At 39.5% G+C, this 12,717-nt stretch overlaps 1 protein-coding gene across 1 annotated transcript in view; it reads left to right on the forward strand.

The window, feature by feature from the left end:
• enpp2 (ectonucleotide pyrophosphatase/phosphodiesterase 2) overlaps positions 1-11,204 on the forward strand; it is a gene marked incomplete at both ends in the record, with an annotated part of 54,332 nt that extends 43,128 nt beyond the window's left edge. The window contains 8 exons of the mRNA XM_080740614.1: positions 2,610-2,779; positions 5,617-5,752; positions 6,115-6,254; positions 6,698-6,833; positions 8,060-8,137; positions 8,449-8,581; positions 9,428-9,581; positions 11,034-11,204. Of these exons, the coding sequence (XP_080596740.1) occupies positions 2,610-2,779; positions 5,617-5,752; positions 6,115-6,254; positions 6,698-6,833; positions 8,060-8,137; positions 8,449-8,581; positions 9,428-9,581; positions 11,034-11,204 (1,118 nt within the window). The remainder of the gene's footprint in view (positions 1-2,609; positions 2,780-5,616; positions 5,753-6,114; positions 6,255-6,697; positions 6,834-8,059; positions 8,138-8,448; positions 8,582-9,427; positions 9,582-11,033) is intronic.
• Between the last annotated feature and the right edge of the window lie 1,513 nt (positions 11,205-12,717).

Consider the following 12,717-nt stretch of genomic DNA (forward strand, 5'->3'; position numbering starts at 1 on the left):
TTAAAGTAAAGGTTAATGACAGTGTTAGCTTCTGATTCAATCATGTTCATTTGAGCTGTGCATCTCTTTTCCACGTTTTGAGTAACTTATATCAGGGATTTCTCAAACACGTTTGGCTCAGGGCACCCCTGTAAATACGTTTTTCATCTTCGGAAACCCTGGATTACATTGTTACTTTCCCTCTAAGATGTATGTCACGGGGAACACTTGAAAGACAATATTTGTTTCCTGTAGGACAGATCGAAAAATTACTTGTATACTAGAGTTTAACCCTCTAAGGCCCACGGTTGTAATATTACAACGTTTGTATTTTATCCAAAAAAAGGTTTAAATCATTTTATTTTAGCTCCCCCTACCACCTAAACACCACCATTGGATTCTATTGTTTAGTATTACAATGCCATTGGCCACAATATTTGCATATAAATACCCCCCACAGGGGCTGACATTCACACCCGCCACACCCGCTGAAATTCCAGAGTTTTGACGAACAACATCTCACTTTTTCATGGAAGCTATACCTCACAAAAACATAAGTAAAATGCCTGTACTATTTTTTTTGGTGATCATTAGAATGTCTAGAACATGTACATATGTTATTATTGTGAAAAATATCCCCCATATGTAAATTAGAGCATGATTTATGCTTTTTGATTTATGGCTATAAAATCTTACAAAAACATTTTTTTGAAAAAAACATTACATTTTCCTCTTAATAGGACTCCTACAACACCATCTGATTTTTTTCAATTTTTTATTTCAAGTATTTCTTAATGCGGGCCTTAGAGGGTAAGGGATCCCTGGCTAATAAGACAAATATGCCTTAATACATTATATTTATATTTCTTCAAGAAATAGCGAATCTTTCACTCAATAGGAGAAATGCCCGTCGCAAGTTGATGATGTCATAAATGTCAAGTATGATCTATCCCTATGGAATTTATGGCATACATGTGAAAATAAAAACAAACGTAATACTTCCTATGGTTAATATGACCATCAAATCGATATTTCAAATGTGTTTGTGTTTTTTTTGTGCACATACATGCCATAAATAGATCACACATGACATTTATGACATCATCAACTTGCGACGGTCATTTCCCCTGTTGAGTGAAAGATTAGCTATTTCTAGAAGAAATAAAATATTTAAGGTGTTTTTAATTTTAAATTGTAGTTATAGAGGACGATTATAATGTATTAAGGCATATTTGTTGTATTAACCAGGGATCCCTTTAACCACTTGAACCCCAGCATCCTTATTCTGGGGGTAACACTCACCAAAAATATCCTATCTACAAGCACACACCACGTCCCAACGCATTGTGAGCTTGTAGATCAGCTATTTGTGGTGAAGAGTACTTGGTGTGGTTAGTTTAACCCCCTGAGTACCACTCAGGTGGTTGAACCAACCACTAAACGAACTGAAGGGATGTTGATACATTCCAAATAGTATCAAAGTATTCTGAGGCACCCCTGGACTGGCGTCACGGCACCCACTTTGAGAAACCCTGATATTATGTTCTTTCACTTCATCTTAACCCATTTAGGCCTAGAATTATTGAATGCTTTAACCAGTGAAAAATAGCAGATAAACAAGCTCACAGCCGCGCAAAAAAGTCGTGAAAATGTGTGCAAATCTTTCAATATATGTATTTTTAAAGCAAACATTTCTAACTCAAATTTTGCTTTGGGTGGTCCCTGGAACTAAATATTTTGAGATGGGGGGTGCGTGGCCAAATACTGGTCCTTCACATGAAAAGGTTTGAGACCCACTGACTGAATAGTAGTCTCTCAAGAACAGACTAACTGAGCTCCAGTTAAAGGTGTATTCAGTGATAATGAAAGTGGCTGGGGGTCATCTTGTCCCTAACTGCCCTTACAGTGTGGAAATGTTTAGTTTTTTATAGATTTTTTACACCATTATAATGTTCTCGTTTTGATCATTAGACCCAATCACTGAATATCGGTAGGCCTAAGTCTCCAGCTTCAGATCAGGATATGTATGATACTGATTTACTACGAGACTGTGGCATTTTATGAGTTCAGTAGTTTACAATCTAGGCATTTAGCAGACGTTCTTAATTCAGAGCGACTGTGGTTCTCAAAACTTTTATTTGACCATCATAACTAAACATCATAACATAACTACGGCCATACTCTACCCTGATTGGTCGAGGACTGGCTGGCCACCTCTGAAAACCGAATCTAGCTATGCTCGTAACACAGTTCATGGTGGAAGTCCTTATATGGTCAGCACACATTCTAGTGAGGAGAATGAATAGAAAATGTACCAATTGTATTTTTATTTGAATGAAATACAATCACTTAATATACCTTTAAGTGAAAAGGACCTTTTCTTTGACGATGGCCGGCCAGATTGCTGACATAGAAACATACGTTTGTCCAAAAAACCTTAGAAGGATTCAAAAGACACTCATAGAATCGGGTAAAAATTCGAATTTTCACGATTTTTCAAAAATAGAAGATCTACAAGCTCGCAGCGCGGCACTCGGTGCCGCGCTGTGAGCTTGTATATCTGCTATTTTCAATAGCTAAAGCATAAAATAATGACACACAATAACGTGTACCCGTTCTGAATCTTAAAGACCTCCTGGGTCTGAAGCCGGCCCCCAACAACGGGACCCACGGCAGTCTGAACCACCTGCTGAGGACCCCCACCTACAGGCCCACCATGCCAGAGGAGGTGTCCAGACCGCTGCCCTCTGGTCCCAGTCCCCTGGGAACCGATGACCTGGGCTGCACCTGTGACGACAAGGTCAGCTATGACCACTGGGTGGCGTCGTCCCAAAACCTATAATACCGCTTGTGAAAGGACGCACTGGGATTGGCCGGTACCCTTGTGCAGGGACGCCGCTATATGATCAGGACGCAACTCAAACTGATTCCGCTCAAACGAACTTCACAACCGTGAAGAGGATCTTAGAGAGGCAGGCCAGGGGCTGAAATTTCTAAAGGGGCCTTTTGGTGAAAACATCGAAAATAGCCGACCTCCAAGCTCACAAGCTTGGAGGTCTGCTATTTTTGACACACGGTCTGTTTTTTTCTACACCTTTCTTGATTTCAACCTAAGATGCTGCATTCAAGTTCAGGAGAGTTTGGACAAGGCAATTCTCTTGAATGCTGCCTTCAGGTATGGCATGGAAAGAGAGCATTTGCATTTATTTCACCATAGTGAAAACTGCATTCATGCTCTGGAGAGGGCACTTTTTCAGACAGATAAATGGGCAGGGGCTCAAGCCCCCTTTGATATCCAATGTGTGCACGTACCTGTTTGCAACGTTCGGCACGGCGACTTGCTCACTTTAGCTCGCTCGTGGTGCCTCTCGCGGCTCAAGTTCTCTTCAGACGGCCTCCGTCGCGCTCAATAACTATACAATATCAGTTGTTGTAGGCGAGAGGTACTTCCGCGTTGGCCACAGAAGCGGAGCGTGATTATAAGCACAAGCGGTTTAGGCTTTGGTATGTTGCGACTTGCGACTTGGTGGCAGACCTGGGCTCAATTTCCTATAAACAGCTGATAGTGATACATGGACAACAATTTTAGGCAATGCTGAGCGGTAGTGCTCCATATACGGATTTGATAATAGTATAAGACAGTGTGGCACATTCAATAATGTCACTTGACAATTGTCACATATTGGAATAAAAAGAAGATAATGTATTTGTTAATGGTTAGCCTGGTGTTAACTAATGTACCTGTACCGTAGTTGTAAACAAATACATTAACTAAGCTAAACTTATAATGGGTTATCTATTAAATTATTCCAATATGAATTGGCATTAACTAATGTAGTTGTTAACATTATTTTGTAAGTAGCTAACCAATAACAATAACAATATTTGAATTATTTCCAAGACATTCCATCCACCCATCCAATCTTCAACCGCTTTTCTGGAATCATTGCTATAACTTATTCACATTTTACAAGCAACGTTTCGTTGAGTTTTCGTAGTGTAATGTCATACTGAATATCACTGGTAAAACATTTGCTGCACTTTTGCTGAATCGACAATTTATACTGGATACTCTGAACATAATAATTTACCACTACTGTATATCTTAGAATAAAACTAGCATGGTGTCCAATTTCTAACGTACACAACACACAGCATATGCACACATACCCAGAGGATATAATTTCATTCCGTGTCCATTCAAGAAGTAAATTTGCCCACTTGAATACCAGTGGTTACTGACTGAAACTCCTCTGGAGGCGCATGCATGCTGGAGAATGAGAATGCCCTACCGAAGCAGAAAAGTGCTTTGCATGGGAAGTTAAATCGATGCTTCTCATGCAGTTGAAATATTTTTAAACTGTTTTCAGATGTTTTTGTCTTTCAAGGTCTGCTCAGTAAGAAGTAAGCAAACAAACACAATGAAAGCAGTGGTGGAAAAAGTACTCACATTTAGTACTTAAGTAAAACTATCAATACTGCAATTTAGAAATACTCTGTTAAAAGTAAACGTCTGGAATTCAAAATGTACTTGAGTAAAAGTACGAAAGTATTGGCATCAAATGTCCTTAAAGTACACAAAGTAAAAGTGCTCAAATGTACAAAAGTACTTTTGAGTACACATTGCGATTTACTGAGTAGACCTGTAAAAAGACCTGGCGCTATATTGCATTCTAACCAGTATCCCTAACTGCTGCGATAACCCTATCTGTTTCATTTACAGCATATCCTTGCTTTCTGTGGCAGAGCTGGAATCACATCACTTTCAGTTAATTCCATGTATAGCTTAAGTAACACTTGCAGATGATTGGCTAATAACAAAGCTTTCATTCTCAATCATTCTTTTAAATGGATACAATAAGATGCAGTTCTTGATTCGCCTGAGTTGAAAGTGAACTGAGCCCAGCCCTGCACTGCGAAATCCAGAGTGTTATTTAACTCTAAAAGTGCAAAAATAAATTACCCTTAAGCCCTTTGCACACAGGACCGTTGTGTTTTTTTTTTTCAGTTTGCTGTATGAGTAAAACGCATAGACCTGTTTCTTGTTTACAAACATTGAGACTAAATGCACAGGTGACTGTATCATGTAATCAATTCCCACCAATCCCCAAACCTGTTCTTTTGGGGAGCGCTGGTTTCATTGGCTCATTTTGGTACCGACCTGCGCACGCATCTAGTTCTTATCAGTGTAACGTAGACCAGAAATGCATGTATTGGATTTGGTGTGCAAGGCTGTGCGGAATCCACACTGCGGATCCGAAAAGGAGTCATAAAATGAGTCAATGAGTTTTTACCGCATGCGACAAGACGCACGAATCGAACTGGTTTCGATCGAGAAAAGAACGCACGGCCGCAGCCACTTGTCGCACGGCAAATTCGGAGCCGGTGTGCATGAGGTCGTAGAGAATCATTGTTTTCTTTTTTTAAATGCAATAGTCTGTTTTGTCCGTGTGAAAGAACGCGTCTGTGTGCAAAGCCCTTTAAGTGGGTGCATTTTTCCACTCTTGAGTTAAATTAAACACTAAGGATTTCATTGTGTTCAGCTGAATGATTCGCTTAACCTCTGCAGGGATACTGTGTGTGATTCCCATGTGGATCTCTGGCAAGAGATTGTTTCAATCTCCGATCTTTTTGCAGTTGCGTGTAAAAAGTAGGGGCCAGAGAGGTTTGAAAGTGACCCTTGTGCGAGGCTATAACCTGGAGTCACTCTGGCTCTGTCTCTTACAGAACAAAGTGGAGGAGCTAAACCAGCGACTGAGGCAAGCTATTGATGGTCAGTTTGGTTATGTGAAAGTGTGATGTTTTAAAAATGTTAACGCTAAAATTATCTGGGTATTATTTTATTGTAATATTAATATAAACCAGACAATAAGGGGACGTTATGGATATATGATTTCATTGATCAGATCTAAAAAGCATCTTGACCTACACGTATGTCAAGAGAATGGAACATCTATATACACATACACATGTGAACACATTTAAAATGTAGGTGCCCATCACATTTTCTGACCTTAATATTCTCACTTTATACTCAGAACGTTGCTGTATATTATAGTATTATAGGTTAGAAATGTGTCTTGTTACATATGTGATTCTCTTCTTCCATCCTCCTATATGGTCCGGCTCTCCCAGATAGCAGAAATCTGCCATACGGTCGACCTGCTGTTCTGTACCGTAGCAAATATTTCATCCTCCATCACGGTGACTACATCAGTGGATACAGTGAAGCTCTCTTCATGCCCCTGTGGACCTCATACACGGTCAGCAGACAGGTACGTTTGATCTCCTATGTTGTTCTAAGTGTTATGTTAAAAGGTTAAGAACAACAGCGATGCTATAGTACTAGGCCATCAATTTCAACCATGGGCTGATATCGTTGAATTACATTTCAAGTCAACACGAATTAAGGACGGTATAGACGACCAATATGATAAAAGGACGGTATAGACGACCAATATGATATAAGCCAAGCTATCCCTCAGGAATGGAAACTACAATACGAGTATATGAGAAATGAGATGCAAACAATTTACTTCTACTTATTGTGAGTTTGTAGATCTTTTTTTTACATCTTTATACATTTGAAAACCTGAAATGGGACATTCTGTATAATGAGTACTTTTACTCAAGTACATTTTGAATTCCAGACTTTCGTTGCATTGCATTACTTTTACTTACGTAAAAATGGTATTCTTTTTCCACCACTGGTCCCCAGGTAGAAGTGTCTCCGCTGCCTGAAGCCCTCTCTAACTGTGTGAGACCAGATCTCCGGGTACCTCCAGCCTTCAGCCAGTCCTGTACCAACTACAGAGCAGACAAACAGATCACCTATGCTTTCATGTACCCACCACGTAAGTCTACTCTAGACCAGGGGTGGGAAACTTTGATGATGGAGAGGGACTCGCTCCAGAGGGCCACATTGCATATGGCAGAAACTGGGCAGAAACCTCTTACCTTGGTGTAGATTATTGCCCTGCTTTGTCATTCTTTGTCACACAAAGGTCTCCAATGCGTTTTGAGCTTGTAGATCTGCTTATTTTGCTATTTTTGAATTGGAATCCTGAAACATTTTTTGCTATTTTTGAATTTGAAGCCCAAAATACTCAATACTTCACAAATTAAATGCAAATTCAAACATTTTCAAATAGAATTTCATAAATGAATGAAAGAAAACCTAAGAAATTACATAAATTAGAAAAGTGTTAGGTTTAAGAAGTAGTGAAAATAGCCGATCTACAAGCTCACAACGTGGCACGGAGCGACACGCTGTGAGCTTGAGACTTCTGCTATTTTCACTAGTTTGGGTCATGGGAAAACATCACGTTTTTCTTTTGGGTCTCGAGCTAAAAGGTTTGGGAATCACTGTTAAACAGGATATTTCCATGGATCTTTTCAGTGACAGTCCTTTCATATTTAGTCCTCACATAAGTTACTGCATAAGTCTACAGTAAGCATTATTTATCAGGTTTAATCCATTCACATGTCTGGGTCCCAAAAATCAAAAAAGTCTTGAGTCCAGCCAGTGGCGTCTGTTCAGAAAAAGATACGGTATGGCGCGTGTGCAAAACACCAGTCATGTTGCCATACCTTACAGGCATGATACATTTATTTTAAGAAGTACATTTTCCCCCCCCCGTTTCTACGATTTCTTGGGCTGGATATGGCAGCCTGGAATGGTTGTTCAAGTGCAGCTAAACTTGGCATGTTAGTAAACGTTTAACAATAATGCATTGCACCTGTGCAGCTGACCTGCGGAACCTGGGAATATACCATTTTGTCAAGATGGGGAGAATACAAGTGTGGAGAATATAATTATAATACCTTGTTAAAGTGACCATTTTGTTAAATGTTGCACTTTATTTTACTGTAATTTAACAACATAATAACCAGCCCAGATAGACAAAGAGACATTCATGGATTTAAAAGTAACTTTTATTCCCCCCCCCCCCATGACCCAGGGTATGGCAGCTGCATACCCCTGCCATACCCAATTGACGCCCCTGAGTCCAGCGTGTTTGTGAGTATGATGTTGTTGCACTTTAGTCCTAATTAATCTTTTTATTTTCCATGTCGACAGAGTTTTCCTCAACCATGGATGGGAAATATGATGCTGTCCTTATCACTAACACGGTCCCCATGTATCCTGCATTCAAAAGTAAGTCTGTTTGATGGTGGTGTCAAATGTAGCTGTCATTCGATTATCCTCTTTGGGATTAGATACTGTATGTGATTATACACTCCAACAAAGTAAATGAACTACATTTTGGATGTTACTACAGTTTTGCCACATATAGGGTTACATTAATATCTAATCAAATCATTTTAATAACCTTTGTCCTGGGATTCACAAGATTTCTATTAAAAAGATCCCTTTTCATATGCTTTGACAAATCTATCTGCACAATAGGAATGCATGTTTTATGATCCTATAATACTTGGGTCTCTCTCTTTCTGTCTATGTTTCAGGGATATGGGGTTACTTACAGAGGGCTCTGGTGAAGAGGTTTGCCAGTGAGAGAAATGGAGTGAATATCATTATTGGTCCCATTTTTGACTATGATTATGATGGACTCAGGGACTCCACTGACAAGATAAGACAGTAAGAATATCAAGATTTTGTCTCAGCCTGAACCCTCATTTATTATTTTTTTCGTTGTGTTTGATGGGAAAATAACACATTTTAAAGAGAAAAGTAACACAATTTCAAGAGAAAAATAACACGTTTTAAGAGTTTTCCTTTTTTCTTTTGCAAATGTATCCAAGCAGTAAAATAGTTCAATCTAAACTGAAATACGGTCAGAGTATCATATATGCCCCTTGCTAGATGAAATGACTTCTTGTTTGTTTTACCTCCCCTCTCATTTTATATGTTGTCAATTTACTTTCCTTTTTGCTACAATATTATGTTAATTTCCCAAGGATAGGCCTATTTGAATATCAGTTTTGTGCTATGGTACTGAAAACAAGCATATCGTCGCTGTCGGGTGAAAACCTTGTATGTCCAAAACCGTTCGTTTTGCATTTATCATTTTAAATATGATTTAAACTAGTGAAAACAGCCGATCTACAAGCACACAACGCCTCGCGCTGCGAGGCGTTTTGTGCTTGTAGATCTGCTGTTTTCACTACTTTTGTGCGACGGCCTTGTATGATGAAGCAGGGCTTTACTTTGCGAAAGAACATACAAATTTGAAACTTGGAGATACGAGGTTTCCACCCGACAACGACGATATAATCCCATGGTGTACGTTTAGTCCATGTACATTAGTGCCATCTAGTGGCATACATTCAGAATATCCTACAACATTGCTTTCCAATAGCCTACATTCATTGCCATGAGCAAGTACTGGGCTTATATACACATACATACCCCTACTATTACCCACATTCTCCTGATGTTTTCAACTATGGACATGCCTCACCTTTAGATGTTTCTTTCCTAAAGGTATGTGAGTGGTACGATACCCATCCCCAGCCATTACTTTGTGGTGGTGACCAGCTGCCTGGACTTCACCCAGCCTGCTGACTCCTGTGCCGGCCCTCTGAGCAGCTCTGCCTACATTCTACCACACAGGCCTGACAATGAGGAGACCTGCAATGTGAGTTTTCTATTCAAATTGTTTATGGTACTGTGGGGTGTGTGCAGCGTATGCTAACATGTCTTGAATAAGAGACATTTCCCCTTGCCATAGGTTATGGGGCATCTCAGACAGACATCTCTGAATAATATAGTAGTTGAGGAAACTTTTTCTGGGTTTACCTGGTCTTTGAGAGAGGCTTAACCTCTGGGACAACCAGATCTTATTTTATTGTTGTTTGGAGTTATTTTTTGTGTTCAATCTGTGTTTTGAAATATTTTAGTATTTCAGCATGAATGATGATGCATTTTGCATATGATGCAGCATGATGACTCATATGATGCAAAATGCACTGTTTTTTATTTTATTTTATTTTATGTATTTCTTTTTTATTTTATTTCTATCGTCAGTGTGGTGGTTTTGCATTTTCTGAAACCATTTGTTGAACTCGTCAGATGTTGTCAATGTATTGCACCATCATTTTATACTAATGCAACTTTACCAGTGTTGATTTTAACATTAAATTATGATTTAGTTGGTAGACTTTTGAATAAAATTACATTATAGTCTACAAAATCACATTACAGATGACTTTTGGTCGGCCTTGATGACGTAGCAACGGCTGATTTTACGCTTGGTTGCATGCTGAAAATAGCCGATCTACAAGCTCACAACGCGTTGCAGCGTGACGCATTGTGAGCTTGTAGATCTGCTATTTTCAGAGAGCAACACCCGAGCGCAACCAAACATAAAATGATGTCTTGTAGTTCTACTGGATCTCTTCTTCTCCACTAGTCCCAACCATAACATTTGTTGACGGAATTGTCAATCTATTTAGTTTTAATTTTAGTCATCATAGCCTAGTTTTTTTAGTTTTTATTTCGTTTTCGTCAGGGAAAAAAGCTAGTTGACGAAAAGCTTTCGTCATACCTGTTTTTTTGGTCGAGGAAATCACAGGGTTCCCACGGTCATGAAATTCCTGGAAATATTTTGAAATTAGAAAAATATTTTTCCAGTACTGGAAAAGTTTTTGAATTGATCAAGGGTCCTGGAAGGTCCTGGAAAAAATAGCTATGCATTGTCTTCGGTTATTGATTTTGTTAATACCTCTAAAAAGACAAATTAAACATTGACCAAATTGTCAAATATTAGAGGCAGAAATTGTGAAAATAGCAGATCTACATGCTCACAACGCCTCGCGTTAGAAGCTTGTTATACAAAATTCCTCAACTCTTAGTGCTCGTCAGGGTGGGGGGGTCCCCAGTTAAAATATGATTATTTCAGGGGTCACAGCCTGAAAAGGTTGAGAAGAACCACTGGCATACACTACCTGTCTTTGGGCATTGCTGTCATATAGTCCTGGAAATTGGGTTAAATATTCTGGAAAAGTTTTGGTAAAGTTTTGGAAATTAATTGGTGAAAATGTGTGGGAACCCTGAAATCAACGCTAACTTTCACCCAACGCCCTTGCAGAGTTCCGAGGAAGAATCCCGCTGGGTGGAGGATCTGATGAAGATGCACACAGCTCGGGTGAGAGACGTGGAGATTCTGACGGGCCTGGATTTCTACCGCAGGACCACGCGGAGCTACCCCGAGATCCTCTCCCTCAAGACCTACATGCACACCTACGAGAGTGAAATCTGACCAACTCCAATGCACACTTTATTTGGTCAAAGCAAACAGATGGATGTGAATACAAACTGAGTGTTATTGTCCCTCGATCTGTGGTTGGGACAGAGGAACAGTAAACAATCTACAGCAGGGGTCTTCAACAGGGGGTCCGGGACCCCTAGGGGGTCCTCCAAATCTTTGAGTGATAGAAAGATTTTTTCTCCTTTTTTATATTAACCACTTGAACCCTATTAGTGTCCATATTCTGAGAACTTTAGCCAAAAATAGCAGATCGTTGTGAGCTTGTAGATCGGCTATTTTCGGCACAGAGCTTTGGTGTAGAGGGGGAAAAGAGCAGACTAAGTACAGAGTGAAAGGTCAAGTTTATTAAGTATTGACGGTTCAAGTGGTTAAATATCTGAACACACAAATTGACATGAACCCAAAATACAATGATGATCGTGCTGTCAAACAATGAAACTATATGGAATCTATGAAAAGGTTGTGGGGGTCCCTGCTTCATCTCTCTCTCAACTAAGGGGTCCTTGGCCTGAAAACGTTGAAGACCCCTGATCTACAGTATTTTAGGTTACAAATAATGCAATTGACATCGTCCTACTCTGTACAGATCCTTTTTTTCTTTTTGCATGGTGAATGTGTGGTACATGAAAGTGATTGGAGTATCTGTTCGCACTCTTTTACTGTGCCTTATTCCCCCTTGATTTTATTTTTGTGGATCTGTGGAGATTTGCAGTGTTCGTTTTTTTGGAAATGCACAAATTATTGCCATGAATGAAGGGAGAAACAGCTCTGAGCAGACTGCAACATTCAACACTACTAAATACTCGGTTCGGTTTTTGTTCCTGTTTGTAATTGTCCAAGTGGTTTTCAAATATCCACTGAATTTTCAAGCGCTCGATTATAGCAGAAGATACTTCTGATGATTTATGGCTGAAAATTATGATTCACGTGTAAAACAAGACAAAACAGGAGTGCTGACTTTCACTAGAAGTTGAATCAAGCACTCATATGTTACATGTCAAAAGGCAGAATCCAATCATCGCCTAATTCAAATGTGTGATTGATTACAGGTAGCATGTGTCTTAAAATGGTCTGTTTGTGGAGGGGTCACACCCTGCATTTCCAAAACATTGTGTTTGATATTTATTAATCCTACAAACATCAATGTACGCCGAGAATAGTCCTTCCCAGTCCCCCACTATTTCACACAATTACAAATTATACTGTAGGCCAGGGGTTCTCAAAGTGGGTGACCGGGCACCCTGGGGTGCCATGATGGCAGTCCAGGGGTGCCGCGAGATAATTCGATAATATTTGGAATTTATTTGGACAAATATTTAGTAGTATCATTTGTCATTTCAAACTTGAAATACAAAGTTATTTTCAGTCAGTTCTAACCAAAATGGTTGTTATCTCAATGTTTTCCTCACAACATGATCGCTAAAATATGCTATAAATATAAGGTGCTGGGAGTGAAAATGATCAATATCGTCACTGTCAGGCAAAAACCTTGTATCTCCAAGTT

Source organism: Nannobrachium achirus (assembly GCF_963921795.1).
Source record: "Nannobrachium achirus genome assembly, chromosome: 2".
In the NCBI taxonomy this organism is placed as follows: domain Eukaryota; kingdom Metazoa; phylum Chordata; class Actinopteri; order Myctophiformes; family Myctophidae; genus Nannobrachium; species Nannobrachium achirus.